Raw genomic sequence first — 26,801 nt, 5'->3', positions numbered from 1 at the left:
TGCAGCCTGTAGCCTACAACTGCTTTTCTTAAAAGCCTTACTAGTATTAGAGTTTAGATTCTCGGTCCGAGCCCGACCGGACCTCGGGTCGGGCTCGGGCCGTTATTTTCCGCCACATCCTTTTTTTTATCCATTACCTTATTATCCTATTTGGGTGGGGAGAAAGCTATGCCATAATCAGAAATATTATAAATATATATATATAGGCTATATAAAAGTAACAAATGTGTAGCCTACAAAAGTTAGGCTGCAGTTACAAAATGCAGCACTTCATGCGCGGAGTCTCCTCCTCTCGCACGCATCACACCGGGAGCTTGAAGATGTAAAGAAAAAAAGAAAAACAGGAGAATTAACTTTGAGCAAGTGTGGAGGAAAGTCGGAGCACACGCAATGTTGCTAGGTTGACGTTCTCATCTGGAGAGTGAGTTGAAAGAGTTTGTTGTTGTACTCACCTGTCTGAACCTCAGTCTGTGAGCATGGTGAAATCCTCTTTAACCTGCAGGTTTAACTTCTCTGCACGCTCATTCTCAAAGCAAAATATAACCAGTCCACTCAGCCTCTCTGTCCCAGTATAACCAGTCCACTCAGCCTCTCTGTCCCAGTATAACCAGTCCACTCAGCCTCTCTGTCCCAGTATAACCAGTCCACTCAGCCTCTCTGTCTCAGTATAACCAGTCCACGCAGCCTCTCTGTCCCAGTATAACCAGTGCACTCAGCCTCTCTGTCCCAGTATAACCAGTCCACTCAGCCTCTCTGTCCCAGTATAACCAGTCCACGCAGCCTCTCTGTCCCAGTATAACCAATCCACTCAGCCTCTCTGTCCCAGTATAACCAGTCCACGCAGCCTCTCTGTCCCAGTATAACCAGTTCACTCAGTCTCTGTCCCAGTATAACCAGTCCACGCAGCCTCTCTGTCCCAGTATACCCAGTCCACTCAACCTCTCTGTCCCAGTATAACCAGTCCACGCAGCCTCTCTGTCCCAGTATACCCAGTCCACTCAACCTCTCTGTCCCAGTATAACCAGTCTACTCAGTCTCTGTCCCAGTCTACTCAGTCCACTCAGCCTCTCTATCCCAGTATACCCAGTCCACTCAGCATATCTGTCCCACTCAGCTCCTCAAAGTTCTGCAACACGTTGAACTGAATGCACTCACATCAGGGATTATTGTCAAAAACAGTAGAATGTCCTCACACACCTCACTGAAGGTAAAAGTTCCTCAGTGAATGCAGAAGTCATGTGGGTGAATCCACCATGAGCATTTTAGCAAGTAAACCAGACCCAGCATTGGGTCAGATCACCTTAGGGCGTGCTCCTTCATTTCATTGCATTGCATTGATGAACTGTTTACTAACTGCTGCACCCCCTAAACATTTACAACATGTAGGCCTATCCCTCACAGTGTCAGCTCTCTGGAGCTCTGCCCTCCTGTGGCTGCAGACACACCAGCAGCTTCTTCTCTGTTGCAGCTGCTGATTTATCACGTTCCATTCACACAGATTATCAGGACTTTTTCACGTGACTTTTGTTTTTACACTTACTTTGTAACCGATGCAACTTGAAATGTAGCAAAGTACAACACTTGTGATAAAAAGTACTTCGGTACAAGTAAAATTACCAATTAAAAATATAAAAGGAGGCTACAAGTACACATAAAAATGACATGTAATACGTTACTTCCACAATTGCTTAGCAAAAGGAGGATTAAAGTACTACTAACAGTATTTCTTTTTTCGTATTTCTTTTTATCTTATGATGAACAAACTATTATGAATACATGTTAAAAGTAAAGACTTTGTGCTGCCAAAGCAAAGAGGTTGGAGTTAACGCCTATAATTTACAGGGAGCTAATTAAAAGTGTGGATTTTTCTCTAATAAAAGACAAAAGTAGGGGCACTTTAAACGTAATAAATATTTTCACTCATCATTGCCACCTCATGTTATTCTAAGCTATAATAAGAGTGTAAACACATATCCACACTGTCAGGGATCATGTCGGGAAAGTAAAAAGCAATTTGCAGCTATACTTTTGTACAGTGTGGTAAACTATACCGCAGTTTGCTTAAAACCCAGACATGGAAAGCCTGGAACAATAAAGTGATTGTACTGACCTTAAAATGTACAACTTGTCACTTTATTGTAAACCTAAAAATCTGCTTATGTCCATGTCGGGATGCTGTAGGAACTTTGCAGTGATCTGATTGGTCTTGCTTCGTGCCTCTGAAAGGGGAAAAAGGAAAAGGCCACACAGACACAAACATCCAGAAATGACATGATCTCTTATTAAAATACGCAGCCACCACTGGATCCTTGGCAGGTATTTTATTTCATATATAGACGCTTTCTGTAATCAAATGTGAGTGCAATCAAACAACAGCAATACAAACATTACCAATGCAGTCTGAGAACCAGGAACAGGGTTAAAACAGGGAGTTCACTCACTCTACATACCGAGCAGCTAGTAACCTTATGGACAACATATATATAAAAAAAACAAAAAAAAAAACAAAAAAAAAAAACGTTCCTCTGTCAGGACAGTCCGCCGTCATGTGTACTTCCAACAATGATGGTGGGGAGGGAGGTGGGGAAGCTTGTTTGACCCACAACCCCCCTGCCCTAACCCTCCTCCTACAGGAAGTCCAACCAGTGATACAACAGCCCCAATCCCCACCCACCCCCCACCCCGCTCCATGAGTCCAACTTGCACTCGGCTCTTCAGTGAACTAGATAACCTCCCATTTCCCCCCCATCGTGATTATCATCGTCATCATCCTAATAGTATCAACAACAACAAAAAAACAAATAAAATCCAAATCATTTCCACTTCTCACACGGCAGGAGCCAATCAGAGTGCAGAGGTCTTTCGGGTTCAGTTAGTCTCCACCAATGGATGTCCATCCGGGTCGACTAGAAAACCACATAGCTGTACATGTAGAACCAAAGTCCTCATGCAGTGCCCTCCGAAGGTGGCACATTACATACGTGCACAGGTGGAAGTGGGGGTAGGGTGGGTGAGGGGTGTTTATGGTTTTTCATGGTGTGTCTGTGTGTGTTAGAGAGAGTGTGTGTGTGTGTCTTTTAAGAGGGGAGAAGCAAAGGTGTTAGGCAAATATCAGACCCAGGAGCACAAAAAAATAAAAGTCCAGGAGAAGAAGAAGAATTACATACAAAGTCTTTATCCACCGTCCGTCTTCTCTTGGCCCTCCTCAAAACACTCACACACAAACACTCTCTCGCACACACAAACATACGCACACACTATAGGTCCTTAAGTCATTGTGAAGTCAGGTGTTCAATGTCAACATTCAAGAAAAAAAGAAAAAAAAAAAAAAACACCTCAATGGTAAAAAAAAAAATAATCTCTACCATCACAATGCTTCAGGTCATAAAATCTTGACATTTCTGAAAAGTGATTTTTGTTTTCCTCCAGGTTTAAAGCAGTATGCATGTGTGTGTAGTTGTTGTCGTCGTCTTTGTCCCACTGCTGCAGACACACACACACACACGCACACACACACACAACCAACATACGCACACTCACTCACTCCAACACACACCACATGTCCTCTTTTAGTGGAGAAAGACATGGCGCAATGGAGAGACACTCCTCCTCTGGGCGGATGCACCGATCACCAGGAGGAGACGGGGGTCTTTGCCACGGCTACCAGGGGTCTTCCAGCTCACCGGCACTCTGGGTGAGTAAAAAGGAAAAGATGGAGAGCTGTGTGTTAGGGTTTTTTGTTCATGCGCCTTTTCCTGCACACAGAAGTTAACATACTGCTTCTGGTGGCTTAAATACTGGCAAACTTTGAACCTCACTGCCCTCTTTTATCTACTCAAATTGAATGGATAATGGTGAAGGACAGTGACATTCCCCTGACCAGCCTGTACTTTAAAACACAACCAGAACCCTGACCTGGGATGACTCACCTTGCGGAGAATCAAGGCCAAGTGTCAGACTGAAAAACAGGGGAGAAATGGAGAGAATGGAGTCCCTATAGTCTACGCAGCTCCCCCTCCGCTCATCGCCGCCAGCTCATGCAATGCAGCCATTTATTTTGCGGCTATTGTTTTAAAGGAGACAAATTAAAATGTCTTTAAGCAGCACCTGAGAGGAAATTACGAGTCAAGGCTAGAGCTAAAAGCTGGCAGGGGAGGGAAAGGAAGGTGAGGATTTATTTTCTGCTTGAGCTGAAAACTACACAGCCTAAACAGAAACATTTATAACGCATAAAATAAAATTAAGACAACGAAAAATCCCACTTTCAGTTTCAGGAAATGGTGCTGTATCAGATACCACCACTTTACCTTGGATTCTGTCAGGGATTTCTTTTTTTATCTCTAATCCCAACTCTGCACATTTGCAAGATACAAAAGGACAGGACCAAAAGACAAGAAACGCAGCCTTACAGTCAGATAACATACAAATACTCATACACTTGACACAAATCATAGCATTATACCTCAAATCATTTTTATTTGTTCATTTGTCATATTAACTGTGTGGGACTAATTTGGCCCATGTAATCGCATACAAATACAACTCATACATACACAAACAAACATACATACATACGCAGTGTTGAGCATAACCTCCCCTCTGATAGTCAAGTGCCTTAGATATTGAAATGATAAGTGCAGTGCATGCATTACCAGGGTCACTGGGTACTGGGCTTTATACAGACTTACAATAAAATCCCTCTACCTGCTTTCAGAGAAGAATGAGCACTGTAGGTTCAGTCTGTTCGAATTAAACTTTCACAATGAGGCAAGAGTTTCAGATTGTGTTGTTTTGAACAGACAATGTCATAACCTGTGAGGAATGAAATATACTGTGTGTGGGATTTTATCAAGCTGAAACACATCCTGCCACGGTTAATACCAGCGACTGTCGGCATGAGCAGTGGGAACTGATTACAGATACACAACCATCTCACATAAAACCCACTGTTGTCCAGGTATAAACGATTGTAGAGGTGCTTAACGTTGGACGTTGAATGCCTACAGTGGATTCAATGCTATGATCTTTTAAGCCACGCTAGCAGTATGACTTTAGGGATGTAATGCCGGCCGTATGTTTGAAAAAAACTTAAACTGAGGGTGTCTGCTAAAGGAAGGCCATATTGTTACCTAAAGCAAGACCATTAATCATATTTACAGTGATTTCTTTTATTTAATCTTCTCAGCTTCAGCTCTACACAGTTTGACTTTGCTCAACTTATATTTGTCTAAGATTTACTTCGTCAAAATAGCAGCACTTAACCTCAGCTTTGCTTTGAGATGAATGCTAAGGACTGCATAGCGTTATCATGCTGACAAGTCTTCAATTACATTTAAAATCCAAAAGCTGTTGACGCGCACATGGGCATTTATCCAGTTAGTCTTTTTTTTTGCGATAATAAAAAAAGCTTCTGATGAAGGATAAATCTTACATTTGTGTTGCTTTTCCAAGTCAGTTTTCATTGTTGTGCGCAAAGCTGCAATGGGCTGCCCACTACTGCCTCAAGTTGTAGTGGGTGTTTTTCTCCCAACGGCCACAAGGGGCAACAATGAGTCCATTGCTCACCCGAAAATGATTGATTTTTGCTATATCGGAAGGGTTTAACAAGAGAAAAGACCTCATGAATGACGACTATCTGGTTGTTTTGGCAAACATATGTCTGTTTAACCGCCCAACCAGGGTTAAAGAGTAGAGCACAGCCACTTCCCTGAGCTTTTTATGGAACCATCTCTATGGAACAGTATCTGTGATTTGCTAACAGTTTACAGCTAACACTGACAAAGCTGACACAGCTAATACAAAAGTTGAGCCACCTCACACAATGTAGAGAACAATACTATATGTCTAAGAAGAAAAAAAAACAGTACAAACGATAAACCCTTTTGATTTTGGAAACTATATGCCTTTTCATCTGGCGCAACCATAGTGAAGGTTTCTCTCCATTTTTCATCCATCCAATAATTTTGATTTCTGGTGTGTAAAGTGCATTACAGCCTTACAAGGTTGCTAGCGTGGCTATAGACTTTTAGTCTTATTTTAATTTAAACACGTTGCTAGCATGGCCCCTTCTGCACCTGGTACTAGTATACTTGAGTGCTACAGACACATTCACAACCACCTGAATAACAACCAAGAACAAACGTGAACCTATTGTTGGTGACTGTGAGGCAGCGTACTAAAATGTGGTGATGTGGAATTCGGCATATGGTGAGGTGTGGTGAGGGAGCAATTTAAACGAAATGCCGCTCAAACTACAAGTATACAGCCACAAACCCACCTACACAAGTGTCCCTCTGTGGTTAAATTGCCCAGTTTTTTAGTACCCAGACTGGTTTGGACAACCTAACATCGCTGAATGAGCTAACAATCACAATCAAGTATCACCCACTACCAAAAACACAAATTTCAGTAGTGATGATTGTTCTCTTTCACCGTCACCCAAACTCATGCAGACACACATACATACATCAACGCAAAAGAATGTGTTCCGAGTCTGTAGATGGAGTAGGCCTGGAGAGCAGTGTGTTGAACACAGCTGCAGTTCAGAGGGTCTCCTCTCCTTTTCTTTGTCAGGTCGTCCACTGTAAGCAGGTGTGTGCGTGTGTGCGTGTGCGTGCGTGTGTGTGCGTGTGTGTGTGTGTGTGGGGGGGGGGGGGGGGGTCCAAGTGGGAAATCAGCCAGAAGCCAATAATGGTAAATGTAGGCCATGGAGTGCAAGGTCTATTTTTACTTCACCAGCCACTTTTGAACGTAATAATAATTTTTTTTTGTTTTTTTTTTTAAAATGGTAAACATCAGTCTGTGTGATCAGGTTGTAAAAGTGGCTGACAAGTTTGGGAATCCAAGCTGAGGTGATCAAAGGACAGGGGAAACAAAAGAAAGGAGGAAGGTATATATGTGGCTCAGAGACAGAACTTGAATAGACAGAGGGGCCATTTTAATTTACATTACTAAAATATTCATGAATGGCAATGGCAGCTGAATTTGCAGCCCATGATAGAGCCAGAAGTGGCCGATGTGTCCATTCAAGTTCTGTGACAAAGGAAAGAGGAGGAGAGATCAAAGCACTTTGGACTAGAGCTTTGGGGTCGGGGGGGGGGGAAGGTAGGTATGCAGATGGGGTGCTCAGTCAGAGGAGGGATCGGACTCAGGGGCGGGCGCATCTTTGCTGGCCTCCGGCTTTGCAGTGGCGGGTGAGGGCGGGGGCGAGGGGGGAGAGGGAGGGGAGGCGGGCTGCTGCTGGCCATCACTGTCGTCATCGGAGGTCCTCCTGCCTTCCCCTGCTCCATCCGCAGTGCTCTCCCCCCGCAGGTGGTAGGCGGCCAGGGACTCCTCCAGCACCGAGTGGTACTGCCCCCGGTGGTGCAGGCGGAACTGCCGCAGAGCCTCCAGCAGATGAGCCGCCGTGCTGCCACCTCCCTCCTCACTCTCCTCCTCTCCCCCCGCACAGGCCTGAGGTGACACGCTAGGGGTCAGACTCTGCAGGCACGCTCCATGGTCAAACACACACATACAAACACTAACAAACAGCGGCACAATACTCACATCAGTGTCACACAAATATCTACTACACACTAGCGTGACGAATTCAGAGACATTCTTGCACCAGTCGGACAAGCCCATGCAAACGCTACCTCTGATCCTGTGACCAACAACCCTTTGTGATATTCGCTGTGTGGTATAACACCCATACATCCCAGAGAAAAGAGCCTGTAAGACTCCAATATGACAAATACACTCACATGCCCTCATACATCTACACACACGTCCACCATCACATCACACCTTTCCAGGCTGTTTACAAGCTGACACTGATCTCTTCTTTAGAATAAGAATTACATTTGTAAGCCTACACGTGGCCTTGACAGCAATTTCTTTAAGATGGATGTGAAAATTCCTCCTAGACTGCATTTGAATTTTACATAAACTACATTTTTGAATATACTGAGCAATATTTCTAAGCTTTACTTTAAAGATAATCAAAACAAAGTGACCATGCCAGGAGAGCAATACCTATTGAACTGAATTCATTTAAATTCTTCTTAAATGTAAATAGGAAAATGTGTCTGACAAGTGGAAGAGTGGAAAATAGACTTTAGATTAGTTATTGTGTAATGATGGTCTGTCACTATACAATACATTTGGCACTAAAATGTATCTTCCTATTTGGACACATTTGACTTACTCTGCATGATTCAGCTATCAACTCCTTAAGCACCGTGAACAGTATATTTAACTTTATCTTTAAAGTCCCCCTGCACTCAAAAATATGTTTTTCTTATTGTCACTTCACGTGGGCGTTTGACCTTCACTGTGCAGAGTTTTGAACATTCATCTGCTCAAGAAGAAAAGTTTATTTGTGCTCACTTTGACTCTGTCTAAGATGTGTACGAACGTGTACGTAACTTACACAACCGTGATGTGGAAACTTGAAGCCTCCAGTGTACGTACATTGATTGAGAATGGACTTTCGAAATAAACAATCATCATAGATTCTGGATTTGTACTTAGTTATACGTTATTCAAATTTGTGGGAAAACAGAAATTACCATTCCAAGCATTTTTATGTCTTAAAACATGTCTGGGGGGGGGGGGGGGGGGATCTTCTTAAGTCATCTGTAGGTTTTGCGTGCTTTCATTGCTGAGGAGAGATTTATGAGGCCTTAAACCGCATACTATTTCAATGATAAATACAAAATTGAAACTGGCCGCACCACTTCAACGCTTTTCAACATGAAGACAAATAAGTTTCACTGAGCTTGCCAAGGTTAATTTGCTAAATCTATTCTCCACTCTCTTTCACACTTTATAATAACATTAATTCTCACACACAAACACACAAACAACAGAGTGTCCTTGTCTGGGCTGGTGTGTGTTTACACGTTGAGGGGATGGTGAAAGGTTGGAGAGGTGAGAGGTTTAGAGAATGATCAACTCACCCCTTCCTCTTCTCTGTGAGGGTTCAGCTTGTTGTACACCGCCTCGATCACACTCCGTCTGCAAACAGACAAGCACAGATCGCTGCTTAGAGAGGAGAACAACTCCTTATATAATACAAACAGTCTGTTCATTCTTTGCAAATGTATATTGATTCATATTTTAATGGAACTAAGTAAGCAACCAAGTCGATACTTGAGTATCCGCTATTCATGCATAAAGAGACAGAATCTCTTTATGAATCTGTACAGCTAAGTGTTATCTGTATGTTGATACATTTTTAAGTGTATCTGCGTGGCTCGTGTTGGAGTGGATGCAACTGTCTGTGTGTAAACATTCTTGGCTCAGTGCGACCAGAGCTGCAACGAACGATTATTTTCATTATCAATTCAAACTGTTCACAATTTCCTCAGAGCTCGAGGTGACGTCTTCATATTGTCTCTTTTGTCTATCCAACAGACCTAAACCCAAAGATATTCTGTCTGTTAGACTGTAAAACAAGGGAAAACATAATTTGTGCTTGAAAAGTGACAAACGATTTTTTTTTCAATCTAGCAATTGTTTCAGTTCTATGTGTGACAGTGCTTCTTGTGAACGTTAATAATAATAATAATCACGTTATCAGCGCTACATAAACAAAGTGGTGAATTTTGGGTTGCTTTTCCAAGTCGCAAAATTCAACAATGACATCATAAAAAAAATTAATCCAGGTGTGCCAACAAAAATGTTTTGCCCAAAGCCTCTGCAATTTCATAAGAAATATGCATGGATAAATATTAAACCAATCATAAAACGGGTAAAAAGGCCATTCACACTTTGAATGAATTACCATTCACAGCCACTTCTGTATCGGTATTTTCTTTAAAGACGGCTTAAAAACATCTTTTTGAGCTGGCTTCTATCAGGCTATTCTTGAAAGTCATTTTAATACATCACAGTGTGGCTGTGGAAAGTTAGAACTGACATTTTTTGGCAAAGGGATAATTCAAGAAAATAATTGTCAATTTAATTGATAATGAAAACAATCTTTAGTAACAGCCCTATTTATCTGTTTTTTTCTTTTCATTGTATTATCTTTTTCTGTCTCTTATAGCCTCTTTTAAAAGCACTTTACAACTATGTTAAAAAAAGTGCTGTACAAATAAAGTTATTATTATTGTCAACTTGTGAAGTTAGAGATCAAACTTGCAGTTCAACACATCAAATCATAACTTGTGTGTACATTAGGATACAATATCCAAGTTTCTAAGCCATTACAAAATAATGTATGTGGATAGTCAAGTCCAAACATATTTTAACAGTACGTTGTGTGTGTAAAATGCAGTAAAATCATGTTAAATGTTGTTCCGGGCTGTGTATTTACTTGCTGGCCAGGCCTCCGCCAGGTGGAAGGTTGGGGATGTTCTCTGTGGCAATGCTCCTCAGGACAGACACCAGGTCAGGGACTCCCGCCTCCCCACAGTTCCCCAGTAGCTCTACGCACAAACACAAAGAGGACCATTGTCAGAGGTTATGTGGTATACTGAGGCAAGATTATAGTGTTTTATTCTCCAAGTTTAGGCGTTAAACTACAGAAATGACCCATAGCAGTGGAAACATTAGATACACCACTACCTGCCATTTGCAGCACCACTGTGTAGCAGACTGCTTTCAAATATTTGTACTACCTAAAGAATGTTTATTTTGGTTATGTACACAGAAACTGAGCACAGTATGTGGCCACTTGTTTCACTTAACCTTTATATAAAAAAATAAAAAAAATAAAAAGAAAAGGAAGAAAGAAAAGCGGCTGGGCCAAAAGAACAGTGTGGGCATTTAACTACGACTGAACAGCTACATGTTTATAACAATCTACCACACGTTTCAAATACAGCACATCAGCCAATGATAGTGTAAAGATAAACAGTATTGACAGATATTCTGTTCCTCAAAAAACACTGAAGCTAATATGTTTAAGACTATAGCATTTTTAAAATCTTTGTAATCTAACTGATCTCCTGAATATCATGATAAATGCATACTGACTGGCTATTATGTTCGTATGTGTGAAGGTGTAGCATGTTTTGCATGTGCTGACCCTCAACACGGGTCTCCAGGTACTTATCCAATTCCTCTTCTTTCTTCACAGCCTCCTCTGATATCTTGGGAGCTCCGGGTAAACACACCACCACCACACTCATATTGTCCCTGCTCCCCTGCAGGACGAAATAAAGAGGACATTTAAAACTATGTGGGACATAAGGTATATTTTGCTGTTAATAGTACAGGGATTTTGATGTTGTTGTGATTAACAATTCTTTCTTTTTTTTTTTTTTTACTTTTTTTAACCTCTTTTCTTCAATTTCTTGTCAGTTATCGGCTGACATATACGCCGAGATCTATATATCTGCAATGAGCCAATTTCAGCCGATATATCAGCAGGCCAAAATATACTTTTAGACAATTTCAACATTTTTGACCTCGAGTAACGCAATGGAGCAGTTTTTCAATGAGTGGGTCCCTGTTCTGTTTCAGCACATGGTGGATGCAATACACAGTCCTGCCAATGGTTTCAAATGATTCTACAGGCCTACAAATGGCAGTAACAGCCAAGATCTGCAGCAATTTGCCAGCAAATACAGGGGGGAAGAAGACTGCTAGCAAGTAAACATGGATGTAAACAATGCAGGTCTCAAAAAAGAAAAGAAAAAAAGAAATCGGCTTTACATATGTTATATGAAGAAGGAAATGTATTCAACATGCTTGTTAGACCTTAACACAGTGAGTCGTGGTGAGTAACACTGAATGTAAACATAACTTTTGTTTGTTTACAAGAAAACATCTTTACCGTAACACTGCAGCTCCTGAGCCATTTTTCAAATTATAAAAAAGCTTGGGACTTGGAGACAACAGCAGACAAGCTAACATCTGTGCATGTTCTCATAGTTAAACACTTGGTTTTCTCCAATACAGAAAAAAGTTGGAAAAATAATTGTTGACATGTTGCTGACAAACACTTTTACCTTTTACACAGAAAGCTACTGGAAGACGATTGTCTGTGTTGTCTTTTTTAATTGTTTAGGGCTTCAAATACTAATTATTTTCTGGATTAATAGACTAATCGTTAGGTCTATTAAAAAAAGACTATTAATCAATTATCAAAATGTTTGCAGACTAATTCTCCGTTGATTGACTTACCGCTCTAAAATCTTTAATTATGAACTTATAAACTTTTATGGAATGTATAGGAGTATTATAGCAACAGAACAGCACAACCTCTGGCTGGAGGCCGTAGCCTGAACAGCAGACAGTATATTATTTGCAATCATAGGGCACACACTCACAGACAGTTACAGACAAGATAGAGCTGTGCCCTAAAACCAATGGATAGTCACCTTGTCATTACCTTGTAAAAGCCAATGTGGTCAGAGTAACTTTCTGTAAGCGTACAGTGTCACATACATTACAAAAGGCAATGGCAGCGGAAGGGATTTATGACAGCGTGTGTCTGTTACTTGAGATAACCCATCCAGTAAGGTAAAAATAACAAGGCTGCTGTACACTTGTTGGTTCTTGGAGTACTCAAGACACGAAATAGGCGATACATGGAAGGCAAAAGTCCAAGATGTGGAGTGGTTGATGAGTTCAGCTGAGGAAAAAAGTGCTTGGATCGATAGCTGAGAAGCTTGATGGGCAGGGACCGAATATAAAAGCAATACATTATTCATCATCTGATTTTTATGATCTCTCACTGTGAGAAGTTTTATTTAACAAACATTACATCATTTTTTTGTTATCTTGTGATGCAGTTTTCCATAATTTATGTCAGTATTTTTTTGTAATTATAATCTTTGAAATAAAACTACTTTGTTATTTACTTTATTCTAAGAATTAGAGGCAAGATTAGGGTTGCAAAAAACTGGATATTTTTAATATTGCTTGTTATAATTTTGTTAGTCTATAACAGGGAATTTAAAATGTAGTTGAAAAAAAAACACATCTTGCAGCATAATCTTGGTTTTGCAACCCTAGGCAAGATTAGTTAGAAATGCATTTGATAAGCAGAAGAGCTATCTGAATCAGAATTGATGCAAACCACCCACTTTATCAATACTAGTGAAGTATTAGTGAAACCAAAGACTTAACAGCTTTGACTATTCATTTGTGTCACAGTCATCAGAATGACTAGGCAAATTACTTAACTTACTTTTATTATTTGTCAGTCCACATAAAGTAATTGGCAGTTGAAATGTATATTTCGCAGATCCTTCTTTCTTCAGATCTTTCTTTATACAGGCATGCAATTTGCCAATTCCCCAAATGGGAGTCTTATCAAGTATCATCATTAATACTCAAAATTATGTGTGATTAAATCAAATGTCATTATTCCTCTGACTGTCAAACTTTCTAGTCCTACTTGCAACACAGCTCTGTCCCATACACCACATTGGATTTCAACTATTTAATTGTCAAGTTAAATTTGTCATTTAGGTTCTATAGCTGTAAAATTAAAGACAAGCTGAAAAGAAGGAAAATATGCTTACACTCCAATGTACATGTGTGAGAAAGAAAAGCTTACCTTATGCAGACAGGTGTCCACCACTGAGTTACAGACCTTTTCCAGGTCATCACACACCAGGAGTCGTGAGCGGACAAATTCACACAGCTCCTCGTTGGACATGACATCCCAGATTCCATCACATGCCAGCACCACAAACTCATCTCCTTCGGCCGCCCGCTCCAACACACATACCTCGGGCTCAGGGCTCACCAGCTGCTCCGTGGGGCCCTTACCATGCACACATTTGTAGTCGTAGTCCCCCAGGGCCCGGGACACAGCCAGGGAGCCGTTTACCCTCTGGATCATGACTGAGCCGCCAGCGTTCTGGATGCGCTCCTTTTCACGGGGGTTGCAGGGCTTGTGGTCCTGGGTAGAGAAGCCCACCTTGGTGTCTCGACTCAGCACGGCCCTCGAGTCGCCGCAGTTAATGAAGTAGAGGTGGGTCGGGCTGAGCAACACGCACACGGCTGTTGATCCACTGCGGTCCAGGCCCTGCCGCAGGTCAGAGAAGCTGCGCATGTACTCGTCAATTGTTAGGAAGCCCGAGCGGATGCCGTCCTTCACACCCTCCACAGAGGCAGATCCTGAACTGAAGTCTTCTGACAAGATGTGTTCCAGCAAGTGGCCGGAGCAGTAGTTGGCCACCCGGGAGCCTGCATGGCCATCGTAGACAGCAAAGAAGGACCAGTCGGTGAGTCCATGGGGGAGGCCCACCACAGCTGTGTGAGCGTCCTCCATCTCCACCCGCCAGCCCTGCATGGAGCTCAGGCCATAGCGCAGCCCATTGCCCTCACCGTGGGCACTATGCTTCTCCGTCTTCGGCTTGTCCAGGAATGCACCCATTGCTGCCTACAGCTGGAGATTAATCAAAGAAAGAAACAAAATTACAATTACACCATTCCCAGCAAGGACAAAGAAGATCATTTATCCCTCACCAAGTCAGCCACTTTTATCCTAATGCACTACTGTACCAGGCATGCTGCACAGAATTAGAATTAGAGCTAGACCAATAAATCAGCCAATATTATCCTATTGCAGATCAGTGCATATGTCGGTCCATAAGTAACAAGACATTGCAGTACAGAAACGCTAAACTAGGTTTGAGGTCATTTAGAAATGGTCACCAATCACCATTTGTCCAACACAATTCTAAAATGTCGCTTTTAGTATGTATCCCAATGCTTTAAAAATCTAAGGAATCCGTATCAAGAGGTTTGTGTGGCCAGGTAAGCTCAGTGGGTAGAGCAGGCGCACATATGTAGAGGTTTACTCCTCGACGCAGCGGCCCCAGGTTCGACTCCGACCTACGGCCCTTTGCTGCATGTCATTCCCCTTCTCTCTCCCCTTTCATGTCTTCATCTGTCCTGTGGAAATAAAGGCCTAAAAATGCCCAAAAAATAATCTTTAAAAAAAAAAGAGACTGTTTATGTATTTATGTTAAAAAAAATCCATCAGTTAATATATTATTAACTATAGTTAATTAATTATAGATATATAATTATAGTTATTTTTTTAAGATTATTTGTTTGGGTTTTTCTGCCTTTATTTGATAGGACAGCTAGGTGAGAAAGGGGAGCAAGAAGGGGAAGACATGCAGGAAATCGTCACAGGTCGGATTCGAACCCTGGATCTCTGCGTTAAGGCATAAACCTCTCAGTACATGTGCACTTGCTCTACCCACTGAGCCAACCCGGCCACAATTAATTATAGATTTTGAAACTCCCAAACGTCGATATTGTTTAGCCTCAAAAATTCAGTATGAGTCAGGCTATAATTATTAGAATATGTAATACCAATTCTAGTAGTTAATGTTGTCAGTTATTGTGATTGTAAAAATAAGAACTCAGACAAGGAAGGAAGCATTATCACAATTCTGTAGTTAACTTGATTTGTATTCATGATTTACATAAATTGAAAAAAAATGATTTTGAATTTTTCACATACAGTGAGGAAAATAAGTATTTGAACACCCTGCTATTTTGCAAGTTCTCCCACTTAGAAATCATGGAGGGGTCTGAAATTGTCATCGTAGGTGCATGTCCACTGTGAGAGACATAATCTATCCAGAAATCACAATGTATGATTTTTTTAACTATTTATTTGTATGATACAGCTGCAAATAAGTATTTGAACACCTGAGAAAATCAATGTTAATATTTGGTACAGTAGCCTTTGTTTGCAATTACAGAGGTCAAACGTTTCCTGTAGTTTTTCACCAGGTTTGCACACACTGCAGGAGGGATTTTGGCCCACTCCTCCACACAGATCTTCTCTAGATCAGTCAGGTTTCTGGGCTGTCGCTGAGAAACACGGAGTTTGAGCTCCCTCCAAAGATTCTCTATTGGGTTTAGGTCTGGAGACTGGCTAGGCCACGCCAGAACCTTGATATGCTTCTTACAGAGCCACTCCTTGGTTATCCTGGCTGTGTGCTTCGGGTCATTGTCATGTTGGAAGACCCAGCCTCGACCCATCTTCAATGCTCTAACTGAGGGAAGGAGGTTGTTCCCCAAAATCTCACAATACATGGCCCCGGTCATCCTCTCCTTAATACAGTGCAGTCGCCCTGTCCCATGTGCAGAAAAACACCCCCAAAGCATGATGCTACCACCCCCATGCTTCACAGTAGGGATGGTGTTCTTGGGATGGTACTCATCATTCTTCTTCCTCCAAACACGGTTAGTGGAATCATGACCAAAAAGTTCTATTTTGGTCTCATCTGACCACATGACTTTCTCCCATGACTCCTCTGGATCATCCAAATGGTCATTGGCAAACTTAAGACGGGCCTTGACATGTGCTGGTTTAAGCAGGGGAACCTTCCGTGCCATGCATGATTTCAAACCATGACGTCTTAGTGTATTACCAACAGTAACCTTGGAAACGGTGGTCCCAGCTCTTTTCAGGTCATTGACCAGCTTCTCCCGTGTAGTTCTGGGCTGATTTCTCACCTTTCTTAGGATCATTGAGACCCCACGAGGTGAGATCTTGCATGGAGCCCCAGTCCGAGGGAGATTGACAGTCATGTTTAGCTTCTTCCATTTTCTAATGATTGCTCCAACAGTGGACCTTTTTTCACCAAGCTGCTTGGCAATTTCCCCGTAGCCCTTTCCAGCCTTGTGGAGGTGTACAATTTTGTCTCTAGTGTCTTTGGACAGCTCTTTGGTCTTGGCCATGTTAGTAGTTGGATTCTTACTGATTGTATGGGGTGGACAGGTGTCTTTATGCAGCTAACGACCTCAAACAGGTGCATCTAATTTAGGATAATAAATGGAGTGGAGGTGGACATTTTAAAGGCAGACTAACAGGTCTTTGAGGGTCAGAATTCTAGCTGATAGACAGGTGTTCAAATACTTATTTGCAGCTGTATCATACAAATAAATAGTTAAAAAATCATATATTGTGATTTCTGGATTTTTTTTTTTAGTTTATGTCTCTCACAGTGGACATGCACCTACGATGACAATTTCAGACCCCTCCATGATTTCTAAGTGGGAGAACTTGCAAAATAGCAGGGTGTTCAAATACTTATTTTCCTCACTGTATCTTATTACAAGCTTTCGTTTCCCATCATAAATCAGCGCACAGGTTGTTTTTCAATTCAATGTTTAAAACATAATGTGAGTGAAGCAAAACTGACTCCTCTTGTCAAATCACATATTTTATAGTTGGTACAATAAAACCATCTTTTGGGTGTCAGTAGTTCAGTAGGCTGCTTCATACTGTAATTACAGCATGTTTTAATGACTCAATGGATGGTGAGAGCCAGAGAGCCTGACTGGATCTGCAGAGTTGAAGATTACACTGCAGCATTAAGCTTCTTTGAGCACGCATAGCCTCTTTCATTCCGAACACAAGGTAACTAATACTATTAGCTAACTTGTTGGCAGAATATAGAGTGTGACATTACTGAATCAGCAGGGTGTGAAACTCTCACCTGCAAAGATCTGAATGGGAATTAAATCTGTCTTTGAGGGTCAGTTTTTGGCCTTTGCCTTTAACTAAACTTTGTCCATTCTGACCACCATGACTCTCTGACCATGAACTAATCACAAGAAAAGGCTGAATATGAATGCCGATGCAGTCAGTCAGCCAGCCAGCATCTTTGGTCTGTTAATGAGTTTCTGAGTGAGAATGTGTTAAAACAATTCATGGGTCTGTGTTGGTTCAGGTACTGGTGAGACAAAAAGCAACCCAGGTAGTTCAATTTTAGTAACCGATCCATGAGTTTGAAGGCTATTATACTCAGATATTACTACACTGGAAAGTAATCATGGCGGCAATCGTTTTGTTTCATTTTTTTTAACTGTAGAAATATACGGCAAGTCAAGTAATGGCACTTGCATGTATTTGATTGACCAACGCAGTGCTTTGCATTTTGGACCGGCAAAGGTTGAGTCAGGTTTAACGTTTTACTGGACGACCCTGTGCCGCTTTGTTACAAGCTACGAGCTAACAGAATGAAAGTGGTTGGTTAAAACATCTCCTAGTAGACCGTTTTGGCATTTGTAAAAAAATTCAAAAACAACAGACATGTCTGTCTCATCGTCTAATAATTCAAGCTGCTCTGTGTTCATTTAGGGAGAAACCTTTCCAGAATTTTGAAGGTATGAAGGATTTGGTTGCTGAGTGAAAGAAAAATGTACTGAATCGCTTCTGAAATTAGTTAGTACAGAAGAATGAAACTTGAAAATAACATGGGATAACACTTCAAAATGGCTTTTGCAAGACCTCTAACGTGGAAATGTTTGTAAAATGTATATATATAATAAGTAACAATTGTCAGTATCAGCCCTAAAAGGCCTGACTGGAGTTGTAGTATTCAGAAGGAAATTTAAAATGAGAACACAATATTTTATCTGATTCTACTGTACGAAAAGGCACAAAAAATTGCAATGTTGTATTTAAAAAAAGAAATGTTTATATTATTTTGGACATTATGTCAGATATATTGTTTGTACTTATAAGTGTACCTGAAGATAGTAGCAGCAGCTAATGCTCAACCGCCTTCCGCCATGGGCATTTTTGACCTGCACTATATTTTCCCATCATACCAATCAATTTTGATTGAAATGTCAGCAACTGCTGCAGTATAAAGCTACTTACAGTATGTATTGCCTGGCTGGTGTAGCGCTCATGAGATCTTGAAATCAATAAAAATCGAAGGCGCCTTGAGCACATCTTTTTTTTTTTTCCTCCAACATGTTGATTTCTCACTCTGCATTACCTCCCACATGAGCGCACACACTGCATGACAGGCATGTGCCCAAAAAAGGCTGATACATGCAAGGAGTGAGTGACAGCTGGTTTCAGAGGAACGTGTATGTATGTGTTTGTGTCTGCTCTGCGCATGTCTGCAGTGTCATAGTCTATGTGCGAGAAAAAGACGCTCTATAAATACGCCAGGCCGGTTTAGATTTCATGTACAGGGTGGGGCAGTGGGTCATGCCATTCAGATTTCTACTGCTTTGCTGCTATATGATTGTATGAACAGGATTCCCTCTATCAAGCTCTCACCACCAGCTACTGCCACTCAGAAGTAGCCTATATGTTCATGTATGGTAATAAAGTGTTTTCACATAATGTGTGTGAAAGAAAGAGAAATCTGTTATGTTCACCAGCAGTGATTCTCTCTAAAAATAAAACAAACACACCGCCATTGCCTAGCAACCACCCACCCTGCAGGGCAAACATCCAGGCTAAGCTTCATTCAGCGACATCCCCCTCTCTATGTCTCTCTCTCATTCGCTCTAAAAGACACATACACGCAGCCGCCTGGTAGAGAGAAAAGGGGACTTGCATCATCCATCCATTAAAGCAGTCGCCGCAGCCAGACCCTGTAAGGAGTCAGACTGCAAGAACACATGCAGATACTATAAGATTTCTCTGGCTGACAATGGTACAATAGACTGCTCGAAAAAACACACACACACACACACACACACACACAGGCACACACAGAAAACCCTAGAAAATATCTCCAGAGGCATCAGACTGAAACCAGGAACTCTCAACCACTTCACCCCCGCAAAACTGCCGTCACCCGTGCTGTAACCACAGGTCGAAACCAACACCCCCTTATGCTAAGACGCGCGCCTGCCAAAAACCACTGGCTACGAAGAGGGAAGTAGAAGGTTGGGGATTACATAATTCTGCAGAGAGCCTGAGTGCTGCTGTGAGAGCAGGCACACTCACACAAAACAGTCAATGCTATCCTGGAAGCAAGGTTAATATACAGGTTCCAGCAATATCCATGTGTACACATCAATAAATATGTTGCTATACACTGAGACTCACCCTGTAGGTTCATGCCCGACTCTCCAGACGATGTAATAATTGGGGATACAACAGATTGCTAAGTTAATTATATGATTTTGCGCCTGCATTAATTAAAGACCTTAAGTTAAGATATTGCTATTTAAGACAAGTCAATTATTTTCCAGGAAATGTCAGACCTTTGAGTTGACACCCACATCTCAAATTTTGTTGAGCATTATAAATTGGCTTGGTGTTGCTTTCGTGAATAACTGTTTCCACATCTGGAAAAACAACAGCCAATAAGAGCCCTTACAGGGAGCCTAAAGTGGGTAACAATACCAAGCTGACAGACCAGGATGATACACAAAGTTACAGACAACTGTTTAAATCAGTATCAGCAAATACAGGTTAATAATGACACCCTGTATCAACCATGATTGGCTAACTTTGGGAGTTAGCTACATTAGCTTACATGTTAGCTAGCCCATCTATTTTTCCTCATGTTTTTGCGACAAGTTACCCATTGCTTGGTCCTTTAATCTTTAGTTTCCTGTACCTTGTGACATTACAGCAGAGTGGGGCTAAAACTATTTGAGTAACTTGATTAATTAAGAAAATAATCGACAGCTGCAGCCCTAGAAAATAGCCGACTGAGGGTGGGAGCAGGACTAACTGCAATCTAGCCAGCCAGCTAACTTCTTCTTGTATAATACATTAATACGCTGTCGTAAACAAATTGTAGTTTCAATATTGACTGCCATTCTATGTTAACTTGCTTAACTTATGCAAACTGTTTGCAGGCTAACGCAGTGTTCAACACTGTAATGTATGTAAAAAGTTTCACTTTATCAAGACATATGTCCAGCAGATCATCAAGTGCCATTAAAACAAAATTCTTTCAAGTTTTAACAAACTAAAACCACTAAAGCCCGAGCAAAGTAATTACACAGGGCCAACAGCCACCCCACTGCCCTCTCCCTAGCTTGGTACTATGTACGTTTTCAGCTAAAATTCCACTTTTACATTATTGCGTGTTTCCAATTTTTATTAAATTATGCATTTCTTCTAATTACGAGGCAAGGATTCATTTTGAGTTTGATGATTTAATGATTGTTGGCTACTCCACACAGCACTTTCACATCCAGACTGTGGAGGACAAAAGCAGTACGTTATTTTTCCGAAAAACCTGTGTTGACTTTAACCAATATCAGATTATTCCCGAAGGCTTGACTGAACCTGCATCTCCTCTCAAAATTAGTTTTCATAGCATTTTTCTACAACATCCCGTGATTATCAACATATCCACCTGAAAAATATGACACGTTCATGTGGTAATTCTCCATATTTATGGAGGTGAGGAGGACCACATGAATGCACCTTTAAACTAACCAACCCAGAATGGATTGTAGGATAGTGAGAGAGGACTGCAGAGGATACACCGGGTCCTATTTCACAGCCGCATTTGGAGAAGCCTCCGAAATGGGACAGCCTCGTCGAACTGTCATGACGTACGTATTCAGTCTTGAAATATGGACTTTGGAGCAGGCAACACTGAATTGGAACACCGCTCATGTTGTGCAATTCCTCCTGGTCCCCTGTGTACCTGACTTCTACAGCCACACCTTCCTATTGTGTCTATTGACACCTGAAATTCATTAAACATTTAACTGTCTTTTTATCTTAACTGACCTAGACTCTGATAGTGTCTCCTTTTTACATTTCTTTTATTACACACAGAACAAAAGGTGCAAAGATCCAACATGCAGAACGTGGACACACTTTATTGACCCTCCATTTCTTCATCTCCCCTTTGTGCGTTAATCTGCTGAGTGCTTCCAATGTCCAACTAACAACACCTGGATCATACCAGTCAATGGATATCACTCCTTACCACTTGCTGTCATGCATTTTTTGACAGCCAATAAGATTTTTAACTTTATGAGTGTGAGATGACAGAAAATGCTGTAAAACATAAAGTTTGTGGATAAAACGTGACACTGGGCAGGTGTAAAAGTGGTTCCGAAACTAGGGTGACATTGGTAAATCTCTGCAAACCTTAGTGACAAAATCATCAAAAGTGCACAACGTGGAGACCAACTACCAATAGGGTTGGGACGCTATGCTTTTGTCCCGATTCAATTCTTTCACGATACATGGGTACCGATTCAATTTGTATTGCGATTTTCATTTCTTCCGATTCAATTTGTACTGCGATTCAATAGTATTGATTGAGTATTGCAATTTTCTTTTCCCTCTTTAACAAAAAGGGTTAGGGGTTGAATTATACACTTTTAGAGACAACATATAATGAGACATTTCTAAAAAAGGAATTGTTTTCTAAAAAGAACGCATATCACATGTCAGTCTGCCATTTATTTCATTTGTAAAGAAGTACATAACGTGTATTTTCTGCATTTTCTGCTTTCGGTCTGTTTTGCTGGAAACGGATATGATGTAGTCACCGTCAGCGAAAATATTTAGGTGAATCATTGGTAAAATAAAAATAAAAAATTGATTCTGGGGAAAAGAATGGATTTAAAAAATCCTCAAGATAAAATCACGATACGTGAATCAATTTTTCCCCCCCACCCCTATCAACCAACACTTACAAACACAACTTACAACTAAGTGAGACTCTGTTTAAGAGTGACATGGTACCACATGAAGGGAGAAACAATTAGGGCTGCAACTATATTTTCATTATCAATATTATTGTTTTGATTCATTTATTATTCATGTAGTCTATGAGATAATAATGACAAAATGAAAATATTGTCTTTACTATGGAGGGGCTTGTGAATTTGAAAATTTTTCTATCAGTGACTGGTAGATGTTCACATTTTAAAAAGTTAATTTCCAACCCTGTGTAACAAAGGTTGTCTGAATCTGGACACTCCATAAAGATGAAACACAACTCAACTACAGCCATGGCAGCAGTTTCCTAAAATCTTTTTTAAACCAAGATCACTGACATTAACAAGTGACTTACAAACTAAAACAAAGATTATCTAGGAACTAGGATACTATCAAGAAACCCAGCCAAGCTGTTAATCAAAAAGTATAAATAACATAACAGAAAAGAACAGGTATCAAGAAATATCTTCCATGCATATGAAGTTACTGATGGTAACTATTTATTAGGTCTGCAACTAGCAATTATTTTCATTATCGATTTATCTTCTTGATCAATGTTTGGGTTTGTTTTTTTGCCATTTTTCTTGAAAAATACTTCAATCAATTAAAATTGTATCAAAAATAGTTGAAATTTTCCATCAATCGACTCACTGCAGCTCTACCATACATGATCTATCCCATCTCTATTTTTTGTGTTGACCATGTGTTTATGCAAACACAATGCACATTTTTTTCAAGAGCGCCTTATTAATTAAAATATCGATATATATGGCGCCAGCCAGGACATCGATATATTGACGTATCGATATTTTTTTCCCACCCCTACGCAGTGCAAATTTTCTAACCAGTGCAAATTCTTCCCCATTGTATAGGACCAATGCGTGCTCTTATAGTGTTTTATAGCTCTTATTTTTTTAAAGCACCTTGTGACATCTAAAGTTCCCTCAGTGTACAGCCAATGTCTCTAAGATCTGTCAAACTCTAAAATAAGCTTGTTGACGGTCTCAATCTCCCACTGACACTGTGTTTCATCTGCTCCTCAGTCTTTACACAGTGACTGCTGACTCAGATAAGATTATCAGCAATTGAACTCCTCCCGTATCTGGCTGGCAGGGCACAAGCCCAACACCAAGTGATGTCATATACTGGTCACCTGATCGCAATCTGATACACTGGAGAAGGTGAGTAGGGTGGCTGCTAGGCTGCATTTCAACTTTGAACAATACAAAATTAATGATGAAATGTGAATGTATCATAAGCCTTAGCTTAGATGACAAATCTCTGTAATATAGTAGGGCAAATTCAGAATGGCTTAATCATCTAAGATCATATACAATTCTTAAACTCTAAAAGGTAATAAAAAGAGATAGCAAAGTAGGGAATAGGGAAATCCTGTTTAGAATTAGAACTGGTAATAGGCCCTGGTTCCAACTTCCAGAAATTCCTATTGCAATATTGGAAAAATAAAAATAAATACTAGTGACAAACCTATCAATCATCTCTAGTATTTATTTTTTACAGATCTGAGTTGATGTAAAGGGTGACTTACTTATCTGATCACATTGCAAACTATTGTAAAGTATATATATATATAAAGAACAGTATGCACGGTTTAAGAAGTTAGTAGCAGGAGTAAGCATCTTGCCACTGATTGCTCTCAAAACAAGAAATAAACAACGGAAACCCAAATTCAATGGCCACTTTTATCAATACATAATTATCATAAATCAGTCTTCGAGTTATGGTTGATCACATGTGCTCATATAGGCCTGTACTGTAGTAAATCTAAGTAAGTAAGGAGTTACCATCCAAGCCCATGTCTTTTATCAGGGCAAACTGTGCCTATGGACCTGCCCCTCCCTACAATATATGCAATATACAGAAAAGATTACAAAGACATAAACATAAACTGTATAGCGGTTGACTTTACTGTACCATCAGTTGATTGATGGTGGAGCAAAGATAATCGCTTTATTATGTTTACGTCAACTGAGGCATGTATCACAAACTTGGAACTGTACAACTGCCACCGTGCTTGACCAGTTAAAAAGCAAAACTAAAACGGTTGTAGCTAATTATTTGTTATTGTTTCAATCTCTTGTTATCATAGTTAATTTCACTTTTATTTTTGACAGTTTTTCAGCTCCACAATACCTACTGAGCGTTATCAAAAAAGCAGGAATGCTATATATTGTTACATACCTAAGTATACAAGTTAATATTATACATTTTAGGTAAATAATGAGCAGCAGAGAATAGGTGAAGTGTTGGGAGGGGCAGTGCTGTTGCCGCAGTGAAACATGACTGGTTATAAACACCTTACCAGCTTGTGACTAACAACATTAAGTGTTATCTTCTCAGATTACATTTCATGTGTACTGGCTGGTTTAACAGGCTTCAACAAAGATAGCTAGACGTGGCAACGAGGGCTTGCGGTTATAATTACCTTCTAAGGTCGCTGCATACATAACAGAACATACACTATCCAACTGACATTGCATGCATTTTTGTTTGACACATATTCACGGTTAACTCTGGACATTAATATCTCAACATAGCTACTTATTGAAATAAATAGAACCAAGGCAGTTTGTTGTTGTGTGCTTTTTTAAATATGTTATATTGTTAGAAACACCATTAAGCTGCCAAGCTAACATCACATAGCTAACCACTGACACCTATATGACAAAGTCTGCTAAGCTGTCATTGGCTAGTTATAGCTAGTGTAACGTTAGCCTATACTAGTGTTTCTCAAATGGGGGCACTCGTAACCCTAGGGGTACTATGGAGAACTGCAGGGGGTACGCAAGATTTTTTTTAATTCCTAAAATAATTATACTGTAAAATTAATTTATTTAGAGATGGATTCAAAACATTTGTGTTTTTTAATTACAAGGTTATTGTTTAGTAAATCAGACACAGATAGTGCAACGCAGTAATGTGCATCTTTATATGGCCTTGTTTTCTACCACAGGGGGCACCTGACTGAAACAAATATTTCAAAGGGGGTACACTTTGATGTTGAAAAATGTTTGAGAACCACTGGCATATACCACGATAGATTAGCTCGCTTGGGACCACACTAAAAACTGGAGGCCAGCATGTTGTTTGACTGTAACATTAGTGTTACTTTAAATTTGCGTCATTCAGAATTGGCTTGCTAACGTTTCTAAGTTACTTTGAAACAGCAGATGATGGGTCACGTTTTATATATATATATATATATATATATATATATATATATATATATATATATATATATATATATAGTCTACACTATAGCTATTGCACAACATAATTTACTGGACAGGTGTAATGTGTTTTCGAAACTAGGTTGACTTGGTAAATCTCTGCAGACCTTAGTGACAAAATCATCAAAGTGCAGAACATAGAGACCAACAAACACTTACAATTAAGTGAAAGTCTCAACGTGTGACATGGTAACGTTACCACATGAAGGGAGAGCCAAATAGGGCTACAACAAATGATTGTTTTCATTATCAATATTATTGTTTTGATAAATAGATTCTTTATTTAGTCTATGACATAGTGTAAAAGGCCCATCACAAGGTCTGAGAGTCCAAGTTGACATATTCACATATGGTGTTTTGCCTGTCCAAAACTTCATTTTAATTAACATAAAACACAGAAAAGCAGCAATACCTAATATTTGAGAAGCTAGAATCAGAAAATGTCGGTTCGTTTCCTTCAGATGAAGGGTCAGGGTTTATTTTGACAATGGTCTGTTTGAACACTAACGTTATTGTACAACAAAATTTATTTAGCATGAACCAATTGACTCTTTTTGGAAATGCGTTTCTATGTTAAATACCAATCCACTGACCACATGCTGAACTCCATTAACACTGCTCCCTCTACGGAAAGGCCTAGCTTGCTGGTGTGTTAATATGAGCTAACGTTAGCTGGCTTGCTAATGTTAACAGTTAGCTAGCTAGCTTGGTGCCAACGCAATTCCCCAGTTTTTGAAACTCAAGCTAATGACGTTAGCGCACATATTAGCATGCTACTTACGTTTTCCTGCTGTTGCGAATGTAGATCCAATCTTGATTATCTGCTGGATTCTGCTTTTGTGTGAAGATATGTCGGTAACCTAGCTATCTACGGAGCTAACGTTAGCTAGCTAGCTATGTTATGTTTCCTTATTTGACAAAAATAATCGAGATTGGCCTCAGATGAGCGGCGATAATTCCTTTCTCGGTGGTTCCCTGCTTGGACAGCGTTGAATTTTACGCATGTTTGACGCCAGTTCTGTCTCTCCCATAAAACGAAGATTATTCCGATCGTTCCAAAACAAATATGGACACTGAGAATTCGTTATATCATACAACACTCACAAATCTAGCACTTTCTTGAATTGAAAGGCCAGAGCTATCCTTCGACTTTGGGTGCTGAACAAGAGGAGGTGTTATTTTTG

General features: G+C 40.3%; 1 protein-coding gene across 2 annotated transcripts; it reads right to left on the bottom strand.

Annotated features, from left to right (window-relative positions):
- Positions 1-2,302: 2,302 nt before the first annotated feature.
- ppm1bb (protein phosphatase, Mg2+/Mn2+ dependent, 1Bb) lies at positions 2,303-26,801 on the bottom strand. Of its 2 annotated transcripts, none has more exons than XM_031315582.2 (6): positions 26,399-26,800; positions 13,496-14,332; positions 11,015-11,132; positions 10,301-10,412; positions 8,940-8,997; positions 2,303-3,690 (listed from the first exon to the last, which is right to left on the bottom strand). In XM_031315582.2, the coding sequence occupies exons 2-6, from the start codon at positions 14,318-14,320 to the stop codon at positions 3,661-3,663; spliced, it is 1,143 nt and encodes a 380-aa protein (XP_031171442.1). In that variant the 5' UTR covers positions 14,321-14,332; positions 26,399-26,800; the 3' UTR covers positions 2,303-3,660. The 2 variants fall into 2 exon arrangements, with proteins under 2 accessions (XP_031171442.1, XP_031171441.1); XM_031315581.2 differs by lacking the exon at positions 2,303-3,690 and adding an exon at positions 4,452-7,452 and having other exon boundaries at positions 26,399-26,801.

The sequence above is a fragment of the Sander lucioperca genome, chromosome 22 (assembly GCF_008315115.2).
Source record: "Sander lucioperca isolate FBNREF2018 chromosome 22, SLUC_FBN_1.2, whole genome shotgun sequence".
In the NCBI taxonomy this organism is placed as follows: domain Eukaryota; kingdom Metazoa; phylum Chordata; class Actinopteri; order Perciformes; family Percidae; genus Sander; species Sander lucioperca.
Note: the sequence above shows the minus strand (reverse complement) of the source record. Positions and strands in the feature narration are given on the sequence as shown.

Bases quoted from the DNA above. Each gene is read 5' to 3' on its own strand.
- ppm1bb (XM_031315581.2), bottom strand. From the start codon at position 14,320: ATGGGTGCATTCCTGGACAAGCCGAAGACGGAGAAGCATAGTGCCCAC. The intron at 10,413-11,014 runs GTCAGCACATGC...GTTTGTGCGTAG, and splicing joins CCTGGAGACCCGTGTTGAGG to AGCTACTGGGGAACTGTGGG. The intron at 8,998-10,300 runs GTAAATACACAG...GTCTGTTTGCAG, and splicing joins GGCGGAGGCCTGGCCAGCAA to ACGGAGTGTGATCGAGGCGG.